At 28.3% G+C, this 20,178-nt stretch overlaps 9 protein-coding genes across 9 annotated transcripts, besides 1 other annotated feature; 6 read left to right on the top strand and 3 right to left on the bottom strand. All coding sequences in view use genetic code 12, as the record gives it.

Annotated features, from left to right (window-relative positions):
• Positions 1 to 3,078: 3,078 nt before the first annotated feature.
• Positions 3,079 to 5,733, top strand: CD36_07120 (protein kinase, putative; the record flags this gene model as incomplete). The annotated part of the gene is made up of 1 exon (XM_002417324.1): positions 3,079 to 5,733. The coding sequence occupies one exon, from the start codon at positions 3,079 to 3,081 to the stop codon at positions 5,731 to 5,733; it is 2,655 nt and encodes an 884-aa protein (XP_002417369.1).
• A 918-nt stretch (positions 5,734 to 6,651) lies between these two features.
• CD36_07110 (monothiol glutaredoxin, mitochondrial precursor, putative) lies at positions 6,652 to 7,173 on the bottom strand (the record flags this gene model as incomplete). The annotated part of the gene is made up of 1 exon (XM_002417323.1): positions 6,652 to 7,173. The coding sequence occupies one exon, from the start codon at positions 7,171 to 7,173 to the stop codon at positions 6,652 to 6,654; it is 522 nt and encodes a 173-aa protein (XP_002417368.1).
• Positions 7,174 to 7,465: 292 nt separating this feature from the next.
• Positions 7,466 to 7,664: a mobile genetic element.
• Positions 7,665 to 8,215: 551 nt separating this feature from the next.
• CD36_07100 (cell wall protein, putative) lies at positions 8,216 to 9,469 on the top strand (the record flags this gene model as incomplete). The annotated part of the gene is made up of 1 exon (XM_002417322.1): positions 8,216 to 9,469. One exon carries the CDS (start codon positions 8,216 to 8,218, stop codon positions 9,467 to 9,469), a length of 1,254 nt encoding a protein of 417 aa, XP_002417367.1.
• Positions 9,470 to 9,737: 268 nt separating this feature from the next.
• Positions 9,738 to 10,676, top strand: CD36_07090 (conserved hypothetical protein; the record flags this gene model as incomplete). Its single annotated transcript, XM_002417321.1, has 1 exon — positions 9,738 to 10,676. One exon carries the CDS (start codon positions 9,738 to 9,740, stop codon positions 10,674 to 10,676), a length of 939 nt encoding a protein of 312 aa, XP_002417366.1.
• Positions 10,677 to 10,813: 137 nt separating this feature from the next.
• Positions 10,814 to 11,338, bottom strand: CD36_07080 (ATP synthase chain D, mitochondrial, putative; the record flags this gene model as incomplete). The annotated part of the gene is made up of 1 exon (XM_002417320.1): positions 10,814 to 11,338. The coding sequence occupies one exon, from the start codon at positions 11,336 to 11,338 to the stop codon at positions 10,814 to 10,816; it is 525 nt and encodes a 174-aa protein (XP_002417365.1).
• Positions 11,339 to 11,821: 483 nt separating this feature from the next.
• CD36_07070 (alpha-adaptin, putative) lies at positions 11,822 to 14,968 on the top strand (the record flags this gene model as incomplete). The annotated part of the gene is made up of 1 exon (XM_002417319.1): positions 11,822 to 14,968. The coding sequence occupies one exon, from the start codon at positions 11,822 to 11,824 to the stop codon at positions 14,966 to 14,968; it is 3,147 nt and encodes a 1,048-aa protein (XP_002417364.1).
• A 1,255-nt stretch (positions 14,969 to 16,223) lies between these two features.
• Positions 16,224 to 17,450, top strand: CD36_07060 (conserved hypothetical protein; the record flags this gene model as incomplete). The annotated part of the gene is made up of 1 exon (XM_002417318.1): positions 16,224 to 17,450. The coding sequence occupies one exon, from the start codon at positions 16,224 to 16,226 to the stop codon at positions 17,448 to 17,450; it is 1,227 nt and encodes a 408-aa protein (XP_002417363.1).
• A 489-nt stretch (positions 17,451 to 17,939) lies between these two features.
• On the top strand, positions 17,940 to 19,157 carry CD36_07050 (DRAP deaminase, putative; the record flags this gene model as incomplete). The annotated part of the gene is made up of 1 exon (XM_002417317.1): positions 17,940 to 19,157. One exon carries the CDS (start codon positions 17,940 to 17,942, stop codon positions 19,155 to 19,157), a length of 1,218 nt encoding a protein of 405 aa, XP_002417362.1.
• A 19-nt stretch (positions 19,158 to 19,176) lies between these two features.
• Positions 19,177 to 20,121, bottom strand: CD36_07040 (conserved hypothetical protein; the record flags this gene model as incomplete). The annotated part of the gene is made up of 1 exon (XM_002417316.1): positions 19,177 to 20,121. The coding sequence occupies one exon, from the start codon at positions 20,119 to 20,121 to the stop codon at positions 19,177 to 19,179; it is 945 nt and encodes a 314-aa protein (XP_002417361.1).
• Between the last annotated feature and the right edge of the window lie 57 nt (positions 20,122 to 20,178).

Genomic DNA, 20,178 nt, shown 5'->3' with positions numbered 1-20,178 from the left:
ACGACCATATAATAAGGAGATGGAGTTTATTACCATTATTATTATTATTTATAGTTACAGGCTATTAAAGAAGTATAACAGGAGATGAATTTATTTATTCATTTTGCAACTACTAATTATGATTATTATGGCTAATTGGTTAATGAAAGATTGCTGCTATATATGTATGTATGTATGTATGGGTATGGAACTTGTTCCTATTGTTTAATAACATTGTCTAGTCAACAAGAAATTTATTTGAAGTATTAATTAATTAATTGATTGCTTTATTTTGTTATAATATAACGGGGTTGTTGCAGTTAATTGATAATATTTTTAAAGTATTAATCAGATCATTAAATATACAAGAAAATAATTGATTACACCGGGGGGGGGGGGCAGGGGGGAAGGGGAGGATGGCCCAGAAGACAAGAAATTATCAAACTGACGACAACAACAACAACAAGATAATATTGTTGTTCTAGAACAATCATACCAATGGTCTAGAAACAGAAATTAACTAGCTTGTATATAAAATAATGGGACATATGGTAAAGTAAAGTATTACCGTGAAATGAAGAATTCTGTATTGGTTACCCAACTAAGAAATGTCCATGAATATAAGGTTGTAGTAATAATAGATGATGTTGCATAGAGACAAAATATGAAATTAAATGAAATGAAATGAAATGAATACGTCATTATAATAAGAAACAAAGAATATATGTTAATCAGTAATCATATATTCAAATTAAAGAATTAACACTAGAAGTAACATTATATCTAACACAATAACCATAGTAGTAAGACTTTCAAAGTCAAAGTCCGTAATTTTGAAGAAGCGAGATCTATTGAGGATTAAGAATTCACCAATAAGAAAGAATTGTCAATATAGATCTCCGAAAATCATTCAATAGGATTAGATAAAACATCTATAGTTTCTCCTGATAGAAGAAGTTTGTTTGTTTGTTTGTTTGTTGTTTGATTTAATAAGTACTCTGGATTAATGATGTCATAAAGGTTTGTTGGCTTTTCTTTTTCTTTTTCTTTTTAAAATGAAATTTGTAAGAAAAATGGTAGCAAAATTTATTCTTTTTCATCAATCAATGTTTTATTGCCGTTCATCCATAATATGTAAACCAAACCAAACCAAACCAAACCAAGCTGATCAGATCAGATCAGATCATAGCTATAAGAAGAAGAACTAAATAACAATAAGCAGTTTTTAAAAGAATGTGGAATCATCAGGAGAGTAACTGTGGGGGCTTAAACCTAATAAAAGATAATGGAGATGAATAGGGAGGGGGGATAGGGAATGCCAAAACTAAATCATTGACTAAACTGCCAAAAAACTCAAATCAAATCAACAATCTATCTTTTCATTGTTTTGATTTGACTTATAGATACTTTTTGTATGATAAAATGATTTTGAAAAACAAAGACTAGTTTGTCATTTTTAATCTTTAAATATTCACCTAACCAAAGCAAATTTAGTTAGAAAAGACTAAACTTTGACCGGATAAAACTCACAAAAGAGAACTACTTACTCGAGACAAGTAATTTTGCAATATATTCTTTTATTTCTGGAAAATGGAAAACTTTGTTATAATTGTTTTTTCGGAATACCTTTTAATTTTCAGGTGTTCGACTCGTTGTTGTTGTTAATATTGTTGTTGTTGTTAATATTGACGGTGTAACATAGAGAGAGGGTGAGAATAAATTCTAGACAATATTATAATATTGTCATGACAATATTCAATATCCAACCCCCCCAGTTCGATACATAAGAATAAGAAAATATGCTTCTTCTCTTAATCAGGTTATGTTAAGTAGTAGATGATAAGTTCTAACTTTATAGAAACAATAACAATAGATATCAATTAAGTAAGTAGTTCACATACTTTATAAGTAAATTGAATTGAATTGAATTGAATTGAATTGAATGAGACAATTTTCATTACGTCATCGGTATCTTCTAATGTAAAAAATAAAACACAACACAACACAAAAACAACAAAAAACAAAGAAAAAATTTGTGTTATTTTTGAAGTTTTGTGTAATGATACTGGAATTGGACTAGACTAGACTAGACTCAGTACTAATATGCAGTACGCACTTTTTTCTTTCCCCTCCTCCTCCTTCCCCTCCTCCTCAAATTAAAAATAGACTTTTTTCCCTACCACCAGTACACGCCACATTCAATAACAATAACAATAACAGTAGTAGTAGTAGCAGTAGTATTCGAATAACTTTATAATCCTCCATTACTGTTTCATCTTTCATTTGATTTAATACATATATCCTCCCTGCTGTTGTTGCTGCTATGCTGCTATGCTGCTATGCTAATCTTTTAGGTCTGTCTAAATTTCCCCACCCCACTCCCCCCCCCCCTCACAAACCAGCAAATAAATTCTTATCTTTCTTTTTCCCCACACATTTCAACTGATTTGTTATGAGCATTGGTGGTGATGATGGTTTGGAGTGGGTTTATAGTTCGTGATTTGTTGGAATAGCTAGGAGGTTTGAAAAATTTTTTATTTAACCCATTTAACGTAAATATGCAAACATATTATCACCCTAGAATATGCATAATAAATAATAAGTTCCCTTCTCTACAAACAAACAAACAAACAAACAAACAATGGGAAAACTATGCCAAACCCACCACCACCCAAATTAGATCACAAAAGTCGTGTGAGATGGCACCACCCTCAAAATGGAAAAGTAAGAATTTCTTTTTTAATTAGTTAGCTAACTACTACCATATGTATATATATATATATATATATACTATTTACTTTCTTCCTATCTTTTTCATCAATCCTTTATTCATTGATTAGTTTCACTTTTTATTTATTAATTAATTTTTAACTTATATTTACTACTACTATTACTACTACTACTACTACTACTACTACTACTACTGCTTAACAGCTTATATATTTATATCATTTCCATTTCATACTAATGATATAAAAATATCCTTTTTCATATTAACTTCAACCATTATATATTCCCTTCCATTTACATTTACATTTACATTTACATTTACATTAACTTTCCTTCTTTCTTTCTTTCTTTCCTCCCTTATTCTTCATAATGAGTATTTCATCAACTACTAGTACTACTTTTGATCCTACCAGTAATAGAACTTCAATAGATACTACTGCCACATCGATCAATCATGATTATAATAAATATAATAGACTATCCACTTCATCAAGTTTATTTACTATTGATTCAGAATTAAATGATTTATATCCTGAATTACCATCAAATTTTAAACTTATTGAATTACTTGGTGAAGGGGCATTTTCATCAGTTTATAAAGCTATTGATTTATCATCGAAAAATAATATGATTGTTGCTATTAAAATTATTGATAAAATTAATCTTAATAATAAACAATTGAAAAATATAATTAATGAAATTAATATTTTAAAACAAATTAATTATCATCATCATCCTAATATAATTGAATTATTTGGTGTTATTGATGGTATTAATCAAACTTTTTTAATATTAGAATATTGTAATGGGGGAGAAATTTTTGATCAAATATTACAATATACATATTTATCTGAACCTTTATCTTATCATATTTTTAAACAAATTTTACAAGCATTAGAATATTTACATAATAATTTAAATATTGTTCATCGAGATTTAAAACCAGAAAATTTATTATTTAATAAAATCCCTTTTTTTGAAAGACCAACTAGTATTACTACAAATGATGATGATGATGATGATAATAATAATAATAATAATAATAATAATAATGATCCAAGGAAATATTTACGAAAATCTGATGATATTAATGAAAAAATTGATGAAGGTGAATTTAAATATGGTATAGGTGGTGGAACTATTGGAATAATAAAATTGGCTGATTTTGGATTAGCTAAACAATTAAATGATAATAATATTGCTCAAACTCCTTGTGGTACAACTGGTTATACTGCTCCTGAAGTTTTTCAATGTAGTAACATTACTACTAATACTACTACTAATACTACTACTAATTCATCCCTGATTTATCATCAAATTTTTAAACCTACTTCATTGAAAACTGAAACTAAAACTAAAACTAATTCTAAATCTAAATCTAAATCTAAAACTAAATTTAATACTAATAATTATTCTAAATCAGTAGATATTTGGTCATTAGGATGTGTATTATATACATTATTATGTGGATTTCCTCCATTTTATAATGATGATATTGAAATATTAACTAATAATGTTATTAATGGGAAATTTGAATTTTTAAAACCTTGGTGGGATGAAATAACTAATGATGCAAAAGATTTAATTACAAAAATGTTACATATTGATCCTAATAAAAGAATTACTATTAATGAAATTTGGAATCATCCTTGGATTTTAAATCATATGAATAATGAAAATAAACAAAATCAAAATCAAAATCAAAATCAAAAACAAGAATCATCAAATTATTTCCCAAATCATCACCCTATGAGTAGGAGTAGGAGTAGGAGTAATATTATTAAACAAACTATTTTTGAAAATATTCATGAATATAGAAATGAAAATATCAATAATTCCAAACAAGAAAAAGATAATTTTTCATCATTTTTATCATCAACAATAACTCAACAAGAATTAAGTAAATCTCCTAGAGCAATGGCCATTAAAAAAGTATTTGATAATCCAGCAATGATAACCAAAAAATCAAATAAAAAAGAAAAAAATTCTTCTCATCATAATGATAATGATAATCATAATCATAATCATAATGATGATGATGATGATGAAATTTATTTTGCTAATGAAGAAGAACCATTAAGTTATTTTATTGAAGATATTGCTGAATTAGATGATGAAGATGATGAAGATAATGAAGAAGAAGAAGAAGAAGATGATGATGATGATGACAGTAGTGATGAAAGTAATGAATTTGATGAATTTGATGAATCTGATGAATCTGATGAACATTTGAAAATTATGAAAAGTTTACCTTTTAAAATTAGGAAAAATCAACATGATTATATTAAAACTCCATATCCTAAATTAATTAGTTTTAAAGATGTTTTCAATTTAAATAAAATTAATTCTCATCAACAACAACAACAACATGATAATAATGATAATGAAGAAGACGATAAAGAAGACGAAATAGAAAAGGTTTATGAATTGAATAATAAATTCCATGAATTTAAATTATCATCTCAAAATTTAAATCAAATCAATAATAAAAATAATAATAATTCAATTAGTGATAATGATAGTGATGATACAACTATTACTTCTACTAATTCATCAATACTTCTGAATATTCCTACTACTACTATTACTACTACTACTACTACTACTACTACTACCACCACCACCACCACTACGACAAATAATAATAATCATAGTAATACTATTAATGAAATTGATGATCATGATCATAATAATAATAATACTAATATTACTTCTAATTATGAAACTCGTTCATCATCAATAATTTCCGGTTTAAATGGTGATTTTAAATTCACTTTAAATTTAACTAATTCAAATTTATTAACTCGTCGTAAAAATAGTAATAATATAATTACTCCAATTAATTCATCTACAAGCAATACAAGTAGTAAAAATAACAATACCAACAATACCAAAAATACCAACAATACCAAAAATACCAACAATGCCAACAATATTATTACTATAAGTCCAATTAATTCATCAAGTATTAGTGATGCTACAACTACAATTATAAATACTAATGCTACTGCTACCATAATTTAAATTAAACAAACATACATACATACATACCGACAGGTAATAATTTATCATTTATCATTTGTCATATTCATTAAGTTATAAATTATCTTAATTCATTCATTCATTCATTTATTCATTCATTTATTCATTTATTATTTCAAGTTGTTCAATATATTTGCATTTCCTAAATCTATACTTATATTTCGTCAGTTGTTATTATTATTATTATTATTATTATTAGGTCTGGTTATAATATATTATTTATGATTTTTATTCAGTTCCAGTTTCAGTTTCAGTTTCAGTTTCAGTTAGGTTTTATTATTCTACTAGTATTAATTAATAATATATTTGTCATTTTTTAGTTTTCAATCATTGTTTTATATATATATATGTATATGTTGTATAATTGTTTAGATTATTGATATGTTTCTTCTTATTTCAAATAACCTAATTTATAAACCAAAAGAAAGTATTTCCGTATTTTCACATCATTGGTAAGAATAAATGTTAATGATAATAATAATAATATTCAAAATATCAAAATATCAAAATATCAAACCATTTAATCTTATTGTAGCTTAAGTAATATCAAGAGAAGAAGAGTCCCATTCCATTCTACTCCATTCCATTCCACTATCATAAAAAGAATATACTACCATTTTCCCTTTCTTTAAATATCTTTATTTCTATACTCACATATGAAATCAAATTTTATAATTAATATATTGGTTTGATTTATAAATATAAGATTAGTATTATATTATTCTTCATCTTATTAATACACCAATTTAAATCATATTCTATCTTTTTCATGAGTCTTTTGTTTTTTTTTTTTTTTAATTATTATTATTATTCATTCTATACAAAGTTAATCTGTTGATTACTTCAATCGACTTACCAACCAACCACACACACACACATACACATACACACACACACTAATTAATCTCTATTGGGTTTAATATTTGCTGATTGAACAGTATTTGATGAATCATCTTCTTGAATTGATTCCTCATTTTCTTCTTCAGGAATTAATGCATTCAGTTCTTCTAATAATTCTGCTAATTCACCATTTTGTGCCATAGTAGTAATAATATCACAACCACCAATAAATTCTCCATTAATATATAATTGAGGAATTGTTGGCCATGAACTATATTCTTTTATACCTTCACGTAATTCAGAATCTTCTAATACATTATAAGCAGCAAATTTTTCGGGATTAACTCCTTGTTGACCTAAAATTTGAATTGTAGCTTTTGAAAATCCACATTGAGGAAATTCTGGAGTACCTTTCATAAATAAAACTACTGGTGATGTAATAATTGCTTTATCTAATGCATCTTTTAATTCAGTTGATATAAATCGATATTGTTGGAAATTACCATGGAAATTTCCTTTGGATAATAAATTTGTTGATTTATTAATGAATTTTGTTGTTGATAATAATGACCTTCTAAACATGGGGCTTATGTTGTTGTTGTTGCTGGTATTGTTATTGATATTAAGTAATAAATAAATAGTGTTAGTAAATGAGTTTAAAGAAGAAGTAGAAGAAGAAGAAAGGTTTTATGAAATTGCACCAATTAAAATTTATCATTTATTAATTAATTAGAAAGAATGAAAGAAGAAGAAAGAAAGAAAGAAAGAAAAAATGTCGCCATGAGAGAAGAATTTGATTTTTCACGACATTTGTTGATAAATGTCGTTTCTACATTTTTGTATAATATTCTTTTTAACATGGGGTTATTAGTATTGTGATGTTAGAGCAACGCTAATCGTTTGTATTTGCTCTAGTTAAATATATATATTTAAAGGACTATATAAATAATAGACTACAAAGGGGTTGAAGAAGGTATTTGTATCTGGGACTTAATGGTATGGAACTACTCCGATTACGATGGTATGGGTGTATGCAAACTGGATAGGATTGATATAATACTTATTACCTCATATGTATACATCTGTATATCTTCTATTATGAAGAAGTGATAAAGATCTTATATTTATTTTTACTAATAGAATATCAAATAAAAAAATTCTGTTTTCTTTGTATCTTCTTTCTTTCTTTCTTTTTTTTTTTTTTTTTTTTTTTTTTTATTATGTTTCATGTTTGTTGTTCAATATTAGATTGTATCTTTATTTATTTATATTTATTTATATTGATTTATAAATCGAATCTTATAATTTTTAGTTATGATAATATATTATGTGCTTTAAAGATCTATTGTATTGTTTATATAATGGTGTTTTTTGCAATCAATCTTAGTATGTAATTTTTTTTTTTTTTTTTTTTTTTTTTGCAGCTTTTTAATTTTGCATCTCAAGATTATATCATTCCATCTCATCCATATAAATATTCAACTACTAATCAATTCTTTTCTTTTCTTTTCTTTTCTTTCAGTTTTTCTTTTTAGGTAATAAATTAACAAAATTAGTTTAATTAGATATTATTCTATTAATTATAATCATAAGTATCATCCATCCTATTTTATCCTATCCATCAATGATTAATTATTTGATTATTTCCATATTATTGATTTCTCATATTATTAAATCCAGCGGGTATTATGTTCCAGCAAATGGTGATGATTGGACAATTTTAATACCTCCTTCATGTAAAAATAAATCACCAGATCAATATTTTGATAGTTTACCATTTGCATTTGGTATTGTTGTTAATCCTTATATTCTTAATGAAGATGGTGATTATGAAAAACCAATTGTATCTAAAATTAAACCAAGTTTAACTACAACTACTTTTGTTACATCAATAATTACTACTTCTACTGCTACTGCTCCAAATTCTAAACCAACTAAAACTAAAGATATTATTGTTCAAATTCATGATGGTCAAGTTCAAAAAATGAAACCTAAACATGATTATAGTAGTGAAGATGAAGAAGATTGTTTTGATAAAAAAAATATTAATATTGCCGCCAAGAGAGATTATCAAGATATGAACCCTCAACAACAAGAAACAAATGATGATTCTGGTCAAGTAGTAGTAGCAGAATCTGATTCTCAATTACCAGGTTTAGAAAATGATCAAAATCAATTGATCAATGAAGAAGCAGAAGCAGAAGTAGAATCAACCCCACAAGAACAACAGAAACCTGAAGAAAATAATTCTCAGGAATTTGAAACTATTGAAGAAATTTATTATGATGATATAGATAATGATAATGAATCAAGACCTAATAATGGTAAGAAATATCATAAAAAGAAACCTCATAATTATGAAAATAAACATGGACATAAAGATTATCATCATGAAGATCATCATCATAATCATCGTTATAAAGATCATGAACATGATCATGAACATGATAATGAACATGATAATAACAAAGGTGATCATAAATGGAATAAACCAAAACAAACCCCCGAGAAAGAAGAATCAGAACAAGAACAAGAAGAAGAAGAAGAGACAGAATTTATTTCACCAGTTTATTCAGTTGCTTGTTATACCAATTCTACATTAAAAATGACATTAAATGATGGGATTTTACGAGATTCTGATGATAGAATTGGTTGTATTGTATCTGGTCATCAATTTCAATTTGATGGACCTACTCCTCAACATGGTGCTATTTATGCTGCAGGTTGGTCAGTAACAAAACAAGGACAATTAGCATTAGGTGATTCTACTAAATTTTATCAATGTGCTTCAGGAGATTTTTATAATTTATATGATGAACCAATTGCTTTCCAATGTCATCCTGTCACTTTAGATGTGGTTGAATTGATTGAATGTTAAAAACAAAAAGCTAAAAAAAAACAAAAAAAAAAAAAAAAGTAATTATCCCTATATATGTTTCTTATTTTCTTCAATTGAATATATTTGATTAATCTCTGATATGAATATTAATATGATGATGAAGAAGAAGACGTTTGTTTAAAAGGATTGAAATCTCTTTTTAGTTACGGGTGTGGTGTTTTTTCTTTTTTGGGCAACAACCACAACGCGTGTTGATTCTTAACCAGAACCATTTTCATCATCATCAATACATCAGGCCAACCCTTTAATGAAACAATCGAAATTATTTGATCATCATGTTTCTAAATCATCAAAAATTGAATTAAGTTTATTTGAAAATACATTAAATTTATCTAATAATGATTATGGATTGATTTTATATCCTAATAAGAAAACATTCCGACAATATATTCTTCCACAATTACAGAACAACCAAAATACCAATTCCACCACCACCACCACCACCACCACCACATTGGTAATATCATGTATGGATAATGAATTATTAAGAAATAATTTTATAAATAACCTTTCTTGTGACAATTTCCCTCAATTGATTAAAATCTTACAAGATTTATATAATTGTAATGAAAAATCAATTCATAATACAGGTACCAATAAACTTCTGGTGTTGGATAAACATATTAATTTTATATTGATCCATAATATATCATCATTCTTTTATGATCTTCAAATAGTGGATCAATATAATTATCAATCTCTTGGATTTGATCAATTTAACCAACAAGAGAAGGACCTACCACCAACAGATCAAAATAATAAACACCCATACCACCACCACCACCACCACCACCACAACAACAACAACAACAACAATAGGAGTGATGTTGATGAAGATTATGATTCTAATAAAACCAATAGATATTATAATTTATTATTAACTTTAGTGAGGAAAATCAATTGTAAATATAATTGTTTGGTGATTTTAACATCATATGATATTGAATTTGATTGTGGATTAGTAGGGACATATTTATATAATCCTCATAATGAATTACAAAGATATACAAAATTACCTATTCCATTTATTACAAAATTCACTTCAACTATACATATTAGTAATGATGCTAATGTAATACATGTTTTAAATAATCCTACTGGTCCTACTGGTACTGATAAAACAGAACAAAATAAACAGAAACACCTTGCAATTCCTAAATGGCAAGTAATTTCAAAAAATTTATAAATAGTTTTGAATATATATTTATTTATTTATTTATTTATTTGAATGGTGCTAAATAAATGATTGTTTTGGTTTTGGTTTATATCCAAATAATTATCCATAGTTTAATTCAATTCAATTGAAATTTGACAAATACTATATTACATAGCAGCCAAATCACCGAATTTTTCTCTATAACCAGGAACTTCCCATTTACCATTCTTAACCATATAAGTAACTTTTTCTTCTAAATCAGAAGCAGCAGCAACATCATCAACAGTTAATTGATCAAATGGTCTAGCACTTTCAATTTCTTTCAAAGTTTTTTGTAAAACAGAAATTTCTTCTAATACTGATTTTTCAGTTAATTTAGCATTTTCAATGGCTTTCAGTTCAAAAATTTCAATATTTTTCAAATTTTTAGAAACATCAATAGTAACTGGTTTAAAACCATTAACAGCTTTTTCAATTTCATCAACAACTTTAGAATTTTTTAAAACTGATCTATAATGATTGAAATCAATATCAGTAGATTGACTAGATAAATCAATAAATTCTTTTTTGGCATCATCATGTCTTTTCTTGAAAGCAGTTAATGAAGCAGCAGTAGATCCAGTTAATCCTAATCCATTAACAAGTTTGTTGAAATCAACTTTTCTGGCAGCTTGTTTAGCAACTGATGACATTATGTGTTGTGTGTTGTGTGGGAGGGAGTTCAAATATGCTTCTTCAATTGGTTGTAAGAATTTGAGTTCCTTTTTTTTTTTTTGACCTTCCACTCTGACAGCCTTAGAGTGTTAAGAAATCCGAGAAGTGTAAATTGGGAGAAGAATTTTCCAACCAATGAAAAAAGTTGAAACTTTTACACACACACACACACACACACACACACACAATGCTCTTGTTTTTTTATCCATATCTACACGACAACAAAACTGCTTCACGTGACATCAATTGGATTGTCAATTTTTCTCAACTAACTACCCTTCTACTACTATTTCAACTGTTTTTGATTCCCACGTTAATATAAAGATCTAATTCATCTACACTTGTTCATATTCAATTACATCCTTACTTACACCTATAGATATATTTATTAGATAATTAGCTACCACCCTTCTTCCCTCCCTCCCTCCCCCCCTTTTTTTTTTGCTACATATGTTATTACCATGCTGAAATCTCAACCTAAAAGTCAAATGAAAGGATTGACTCAATTCATTGTTGATCTTCGAAATTCTAAAGATCAAGATGAAGAAGATAAAAAAATCAATTTAGAAATTAATAATATTAAAACTAAATTTAATAATAATAATAATAGTAATTTAAATGGTTATCAAAAGAAGAAATACGTTTGTAAATTAATTTATATTTATTTAATTGGTAATCCTCATTTAGTTGATTTTGGTTTAAAAGAATCATTTCAATTATTACAATCCAATATATTTTCAGAGAAAAAACTTGGTTATATTGCCGTGGCAACATTAATAGATAATGAAAATATATCAATCTCAAGAGGAATCAATAATGTTAGTGGTGGTGGTGGTGGTAATAGAAATAAGAAATTCACATCTTGTAAAGAACGTTTGAATTATATTCTTGAAAATATTCATACTGATCTAGTACGAGATTTACAAAGTAATAATGAAGAATTCAATTGTTTAGCTATTCAATTTATTGCTTCCGTATTCAATATTAATACTGATGGCAATGGCAATAATGGTGCAATCATTAAAGAATCAGATGAAAATTCTCATTTATGGTTGGAATTAATTGATATGGTTTATGCTTCAGTCACTTCTCCAATATCTAATCCAATTGTCAAGAGTAAAGCTAGTATCGCTTTGAAATCTTTATTAAGATTATACCCTCAAGTCATCATAACCAATAATAATTGGATCCCTAGACTTTTAAAACTTATTGATGACAAAGATTATGCTACAATTATATCATCGATCCCCCTTTTACAATTTATTTTAACTCTACAACCTCAATACGTCAAATCAGTTATGCCTTCAATAGCTTTTCAATTAAGTCAAATTGTTATTGAAGGTAAATGTCCTGAACCATATTTTTATTATGAATCACCAGCTCCTTGGTTAATTGTCAAATTATTACAACTTGTGGAACAATTGTTTTTACTTGTTGATCAACAAGGATCACAAGTGTTGACGATTGATAAATTGGATGATAATACAATCAATCAATTGCGTCAAGTAGTTGCCAAATCTATTCAAAATGCATCTCAACCAATTAAAGGATTACCCAATAGAAATTCTCAAAGTTCAATACTTTTCCAAGCCGTTTCTCTTGCCGTATTTTTAGAAGCATCTCCAGAAGCCATAAGTGGAGCCATGAATGCATTGTTAATGTTATTGACATCAAATGAAACCAATACTAGATATTTATCTTTAGATGCCTTGATTAAATTAACAGCAAGATCAAATTCAAATTATTTATCATCACTGAAAGATAATTTTGATCGAGCTTTAAATATAATCATGAAATTATTACGTGATAAAGACATTTCCGTGCGTCGTAAGGCATTAGATTTATTATACACCATTTGTAATTTTGACAATTACAATGTTATCATTAGTAAACTTTTAGATTATTTCCCTCATGCTGATTTCTTATTAAAATCAGAATTGGCCATTAAAATTGCCGTCATGGCAGAAAAATTTGCTACTGATTCAACTTGGTATGTGACAACTATGCTTAAATTGTTGTCCATTGGTGGTGGGAGTAATTCAAATGGAGTTGGATTTATGAGTAATGAAGTTTGGGAAAGAATTGTCCAAATTGTTGTCAATAATGAATCTTTACAGAAAAAGACTTGTAAATTATTGATAAATTTATTAAGAAGACCATTTGATCAACGTAATGTTTCTTCACCCCTGCAGAAGCAACATCAACAACCACCTCAACAACCACCCCCACCTTTATCAGAAAGTTTAATCAAAGTAGCGGCTTTTGTATTGGGTGAATTTGGAGATCAAATTAATGATATTGAAGATTTAAATGTAATTGTTCAATTTCAATTATTATTTGAATCATATTTCAAAGTTTCATTATTAACAAGAGCAATGTTGCTTACCACTTTTTTAAAATTTCTTGTTAAATTTCCTAATGAATCATTTGTTCCTGATATTGTTGATTTATTTGAAATTGAAACTCAATCAATTGATTTAGAAATTCAAACTCGAGCTTATGAATATTTGAAATTAGTTACATTACAATCAGATTTTAAACTTGCCCAAAATGTCATTAAACCATTCCCAGCATTTAATAATAAAGTGGAAAATCCTTTAATGAATCGACTTGGAAGTGTCAGTAGAATTATTGGTGTTAATCGATCTCAATCATTAGTCATGGCTAAGAACATTAAAAGTAAACCAGTTTCCAAATCTATACTTGAAGAAGAAGAAGAAGAATTAAACACAACCACTGAACATGATCCATTTAATGAAGAATCAGCAACAACAACAACAACAACAACAACGAGTAATGGTTTTAATTCATTGAAATTATCACCAAATTGGTATGCTGGATATCATAGAATGTTACATTTTGATGCTGGGATATTTTATGAAGATCAATTGATTAAAATCACTTATCGAATTATGAAAAATACTAATGAATTGACGATAAAATTCACTATTATCAATAATGCTCGTAAAAACATCAATAAAGATATTACTGGGTTTACTATTCTTAATTTAGAATCTTTAGCTAATATTCAGGACCCCAATTATACTTTACATATACAAACACTTCCTGAATCAACCATTAAAGATAAGACTCAAATGGAAATTGATATTAAAGTAAGAAATATCATTGAAAATAATGAAAGTCCAGTATTATCAATGACATATATGTGTGGTGGATCATTCAATCAATTAAATTTGAAATTCCCAGTATTACTTTTGAAAACAATAACTCCAACATCATTAGCTACATTTGAAGAATTTGATAAAAGATGGAATCAAATTGGTCAATTATTAGGTATTGAACAAGGAGAATTCATTCATAAAGTGAATTTAACTCATCGTTATAATTCATCAAATATTTCTCGATTATTATCTCGAGTTGGATTAGCTATTGTTAAAACAACTGAAGATAATTCCTTTGATGTACCAATATATGTTGCTAGTGCTGGTATTTTACATACTCAAAAATCAAATTATGGAGTTTTAATAATGATTAGGGGCACAGATCAAATCGGTAAAGAATTGCAAATTGTGGTTAGATGTACTGGTGGTGGAGTAGCAGAAGTTATTTGTTCGACATTAAAAGAAATATTTACTGGTAAATTTTAACCCCAAAAACTAGGACAGTGTGATAAGGACAGATGAGGATAAATTACGATAGACATTATGGTGTAGAGCGTTATAGAGAGATTGACTTAATCAGTGATTTTCCAGAGATATAGTTCTTTTTTTTTTTTTTACTTCTTCTACTTCTTTAGTATTGAGTGTTTCAGGGTTCGTTATTACAATTATTATAGGCGAGATTACATTTATTCAAATACAAGATTTTCTTTACTTCGGTACTTATTACCACTAAGCCTAGAATTACAATTAATTAACTGACTAAAATGGTTATAACAAATCATTTCCGAATATAGTATCAATAATAGAAGAGGCAAGTGTGTACGATTACTTGTATGAAGTTTATTCTTAATTCTTTTTATTGTCTTTTCATATAAGCTATACATCAACAATAAGCTAGAAGAAGGAACATAATAGTTAGATATAAGAATAAGAAGAGAAGACTAAACTATAATTGACCCCCCCCCCCCCCATTATTAAGATGTGTATGAAGATTATAATAGACACAATGAATATGCAAACCACAACAATATGAAGCAAAACAGTGCTAGTTGATCTGCCCCACTCAAGGTTTCTTTGTCTATAATTTTAATGAAGATTTTCTCGAGGAGGGGGTGATTTGCTTGCTTGATGTTGTCTTGACACAGTGAAATTGCCGTAGTTAAAGAAGAAGAACTACCACTATTTTCTTGGAAGACCATACTATATGAACATTAACAACATCAGTTAATATGAACTTGTACCAAGTATTCATAAATTGAATAAGCATTTCCTAATTAGTCAAAGAATTTGTATTTGAATTTTAGTGAACAAAAACGGTAATTTCCTAATTGGGTAAATTATTTTTTATTTTTTTTTTTTTCGGTTCTCTTATTTTCGCAGCCTTTGTAAATTCACAATTTGACTTTATGAAGATTCATCTTATTATTGTATAAGGTATACATACAGTGGGTTGGGCTTATAAAGAAATTTACCTTATATAGACAAATATAAATTTTCAAAAGTATTGCCAACTTATATTAACAACACAAATTCAGGTTTTCTTTCTCCCTTTTTTTTTTTTATTAAATTTCTTATATATAGAATTTCATTTTCATCTTATTCTATCATTTCTACTTCTTTTTTTGATTCTTTTAGCTTCAAGTCAAACTTTTATTAATAACTTTTATATATTTTAAGGAACAATCTCCCTCCTTCCCCTTGTTTTATTAATAGTTCCTCAATTCTACCCTATTCTCCAACAATGAAACAGAATTATATTTTACTGATAATTTTATGTTATCTTCTCGCGAATGTTCATTCCGCTCCAGCAATTATTACAGTTTGGCAAACAGTTACGAATTCACAAATAGCAGCAGGTTCAACTGCTGCTGTTGCTGCTACTGCTAATGTTCAACAAGCAGCAGCAGCTCCTGCTCCAGATTCTGCTTCTGCTTCTGCTCCAGCACCTGCAGCTCCAGCACCTGCACCACCCGCTTCAAACGCAGCAAGTACTCCACAAAGTTCTACTTCTTCATCTAATGGATGGTTGAGTAATTTATTCAATAGTTTCTTTGGAGGAAGTGACAGTACTAGTAATAGCAACACTGAATCTACCGCACCAGCTTCAACAAGTCCTTCTTCATCATCATCATCTTCTTCTACGTCTTCTGGGAATGGTTTCTTATCTTTCTTGAGTGGATTGTTTGGATCGGGAAGTTCTTCATCAACTCCATCTTCTTCTTCTTCACAACAACAGCAGCAACAACAACAAGGATCTCCAGCTGCTGGTTCTAATAGTCCGGATTCAGCTCAACCCGTAGCTGCTGCTGCATCGAATATTGGCTCGCAAGGTAATAATGATCAAGGCACAGGGTTTGGTTCTGGCTTAGACTCTGGCTCTGGCTCTGGCTCTGGCTCTGGCTCTGGCTCTGGCTCTGGCTCTGGCTCTGCTTCATCTTCCACAATTGTCCAACAACAACCTTCAAGTTCAAATACAGACTCTTCTTCAACCTCATCTTCCTCCTCTTCCTCCTCATCAGGTGATATTTATGCTGCTATTTCACAATGTGATGGTATTGATGCTTCATTTGCAAGTTCAATTTTGGATGCCCATAACAAATATAGAGCTCAACATAAAGTTGGTGAATTATCTTGGGATGTTGATACTTATAATTATGCTAAAAATAATGCTGATAATTATGATTGTTCTGGAGTTTTAACCCATACTCATGGTAAATTTGGAGAAAATTTAGCTGCTGGATTTAAAGATGGACCATCTACTGTTGCAGCATGGGTTGACGAACCAATTCTGTATAATGATGCATCGTTTGTTTATAATCATTTCACTCAAGTGATTTGGAAAGGTAGTACTAAAGTTGGTTGTGCTTATAAAGATTGTAGAAAATCAAATTGGGGGCTTTATGTTGTTTGTGAATACGATCCTTATGGTAATGTCATTGGTCAAGGTTCTAAAAATGTATTCCCATAATAAAAGCAATCTCTGAATAGTTATTTTTTAGATTATTATCGTTAGTTTCATTTCTCGTTGTATACCTTACTTTATAGGATTTATTAAAAAAAAAAAAAAACTTTATTTATATTGATTATTCAAAGATAAGAATTGGTTAATATTCCCAAACATTTTAGCAATGTGAGGTAAGAACATTTTGATCCTGTTATTTGGGGCGGTTCCAAAAAAATTGGTAGCAGTCAACTATAAAAGAGTATCATCAATGTTACGAAATGAGTTCATCACCCTCAAGTGTATAACAATTGCACTGAAACAAAGAAGAAATTTGGCCAATTATGTTATCATTTGAATGACTCTAAACTGTTACATATATGAATATCTTGTGATTGTATTTGGAATATTAATATAACCAATTTTCAATAACACAGAAGAAGAAAAAAATATCAATCAAAAGTTGAAAAAAAAAAAAAAAAAAAAGGAAAAGAATCTCTATGAAGCTATCCATAAATGTCAAAATATATTGTTGAGAATAACATTAGAAAAGTAATACCATACTATACAGACTTTCAAACATTTGTTAAGAAAAGATGGGAAGGAAAAACTATCATTGATATTTATGAATCTGATTTTGGAGAATGTGAAGAAAATATTCTTGATGATATTGAATCAGAGAAATTATACATTGTCACCAACAGCAATAAACCTAATGACCAATCAATTTTAACAGGTGTCGATAAACTAACTAAAAGAAAGCTTGATGAGAAGGATATAATATGTCATACCAAACATCGACATGAACCACCTATACCATGGTATAATGACATTATTAAACTGATATATGAAGATAATGAGATATTAGTAGTGGACAAACCATCTGGTATACCAACACACCCAACAGGCAATTACTATCATAATTCATTATCAGAAATAATCAAACAACAATATAATATGGATTCTATTTGGACTTGTCATAGATTAGATAAAGTGACATCAGGAGTTCTTGTTCTTGCAAAGACTAAGAATGGTGGAGTGAAATTTCTGAAATTAATGAGAGATTCTAAACAACACACAAAGAAAACATATTTGGCCCGAGTTTCTGGTAAATTTCCTGAAGGTATACATCAATATCGATGTCCAATATTTGCCGTTAATATGAATGGATATTTAATGTCAGGAAATATGGAGGAATTACCGACGGATTCAACAACAGTATTTGAACAAATCAAATATAATGCATGTTTGGATCAAAGTTTGATTAAATGTATTCCCATAACGGGGAAATTTCATCAAATAAGAATTCATCTACGTAACTTAGGGTTCCCGATTGTTAATGATTCATTTTATCAACCAGATAAACAAAAGAATCAACTTACATTACAGAAATGCAATATTGAGAGGCAATTGTATAGTAAATTGTTTGTTAAGTATCCCCAGTTTGAGAATTTCAATGACAAGAACAACTTAACTATTGTTGATTCTCATATAAATTTACTAGAAATCATTGATTGGCATAATGATGAAAAATTAAAAGATCTGCTCCTGAAATTAAGGAAGGGTCATGTTGAAATGTTGGCTCAACAAAAACTGATCAATTGCAATGAATGTAAAAGATCTTTAATTGATACAGAATATAAACTGAATTCAATGGTATGGTTACATGCATTAAGCTTCAAATATGATAATTATCATTTTGAAACTGACTATCCAGATTGGGCTAATATATAGTAGTACTAATTCATTTTATTCATTTTTTATTCTTTCGTTTATTAGCAGTATTTTTCTTAAACCGTTTTGTATGTTCCAGTTTTTTCGATTCGATATCAGTCATATTGATAAAAGGAAATCTAATTCGATCATCTTTACAATCACCAACCTTCCAACTAAATGTGACATTCTGTAATACTGACAGTAAATTCATGGATTTGCTTCTGCGAGCTGCCTGGCTTAATGTATTCCAAGTATTTTGATCCGTGGTAATCTTTTTTATCAATGTTGAATAGTGTTGGACTACTTTCTCTTTTTGTTCTATAGTAATCGGAACTTTATAGATATGAATAGCATAAACTCCTCTCAATTTATCAGTAACTGTTGTGGTTGTATTTTCTTCTTGGTTTATTACCCCCAGTGTTTGTAATGCCTTAACGAACAATTCTCTAAATAGTTTCTTTGTCTGAGACCTCCCACATGCTGATTGGATGGGCAGAGTTTTGGTTTTGAAAAATTGTAAACTCGAATATCGACCTTTATACCTTGCCATTGCATCTCTAAGTCTGATATCATTGAATAATGGGATTGTATAAATATTCACTGCAAAGGCAATATTAGATTTTCTAAAATTGGAAATAATATGATGATGAGGGAAGAATTGAATCATCATAAAGTCATTTTTCAATATAGGAGGATATTCTTTCCACTTCAATTTATTAAATATAAACCTATGAATAGAACTATCAACTCCTCGTATTTCCGATCGATCTTTAGGCAAAGTATTGGTTTGAAATGGAATTGGTTGTTTGTTGTCATAAAAATCCTGGGCATTTTTAAACTTGTTTGTATATGAATTGAATGCCAGTGTCGGAGGTTGTAAATTAGTTGGAAAAGACACTTGTTGAGGAATAATGTATTTTACATTGGAAGATATTACATCTGTTTTAGATTTGTTTAAAAATTGTCGTATCGAGTTATTCATTTGGACTGGCTACCAGTCTTCTACATAGGATGGTAGGGGGTTTTCTTTGCAATAATT

This window comes from Candida dubliniensis, chromosome 1 (assembly GCF_000026945.1).
Source record: "Candida dubliniensis CD36 chromosome 1, complete sequence".
In the NCBI taxonomy this organism is placed as follows: Eukaryota; Fungi; Ascomycota; class Pichiomycetes; order Serinales; family Debaryomycetaceae; genus Candida; species Candida dubliniensis.
Note: the sequence above shows the minus strand (reverse complement) of the source record. Positions and strands in the feature narration are given on the sequence as shown.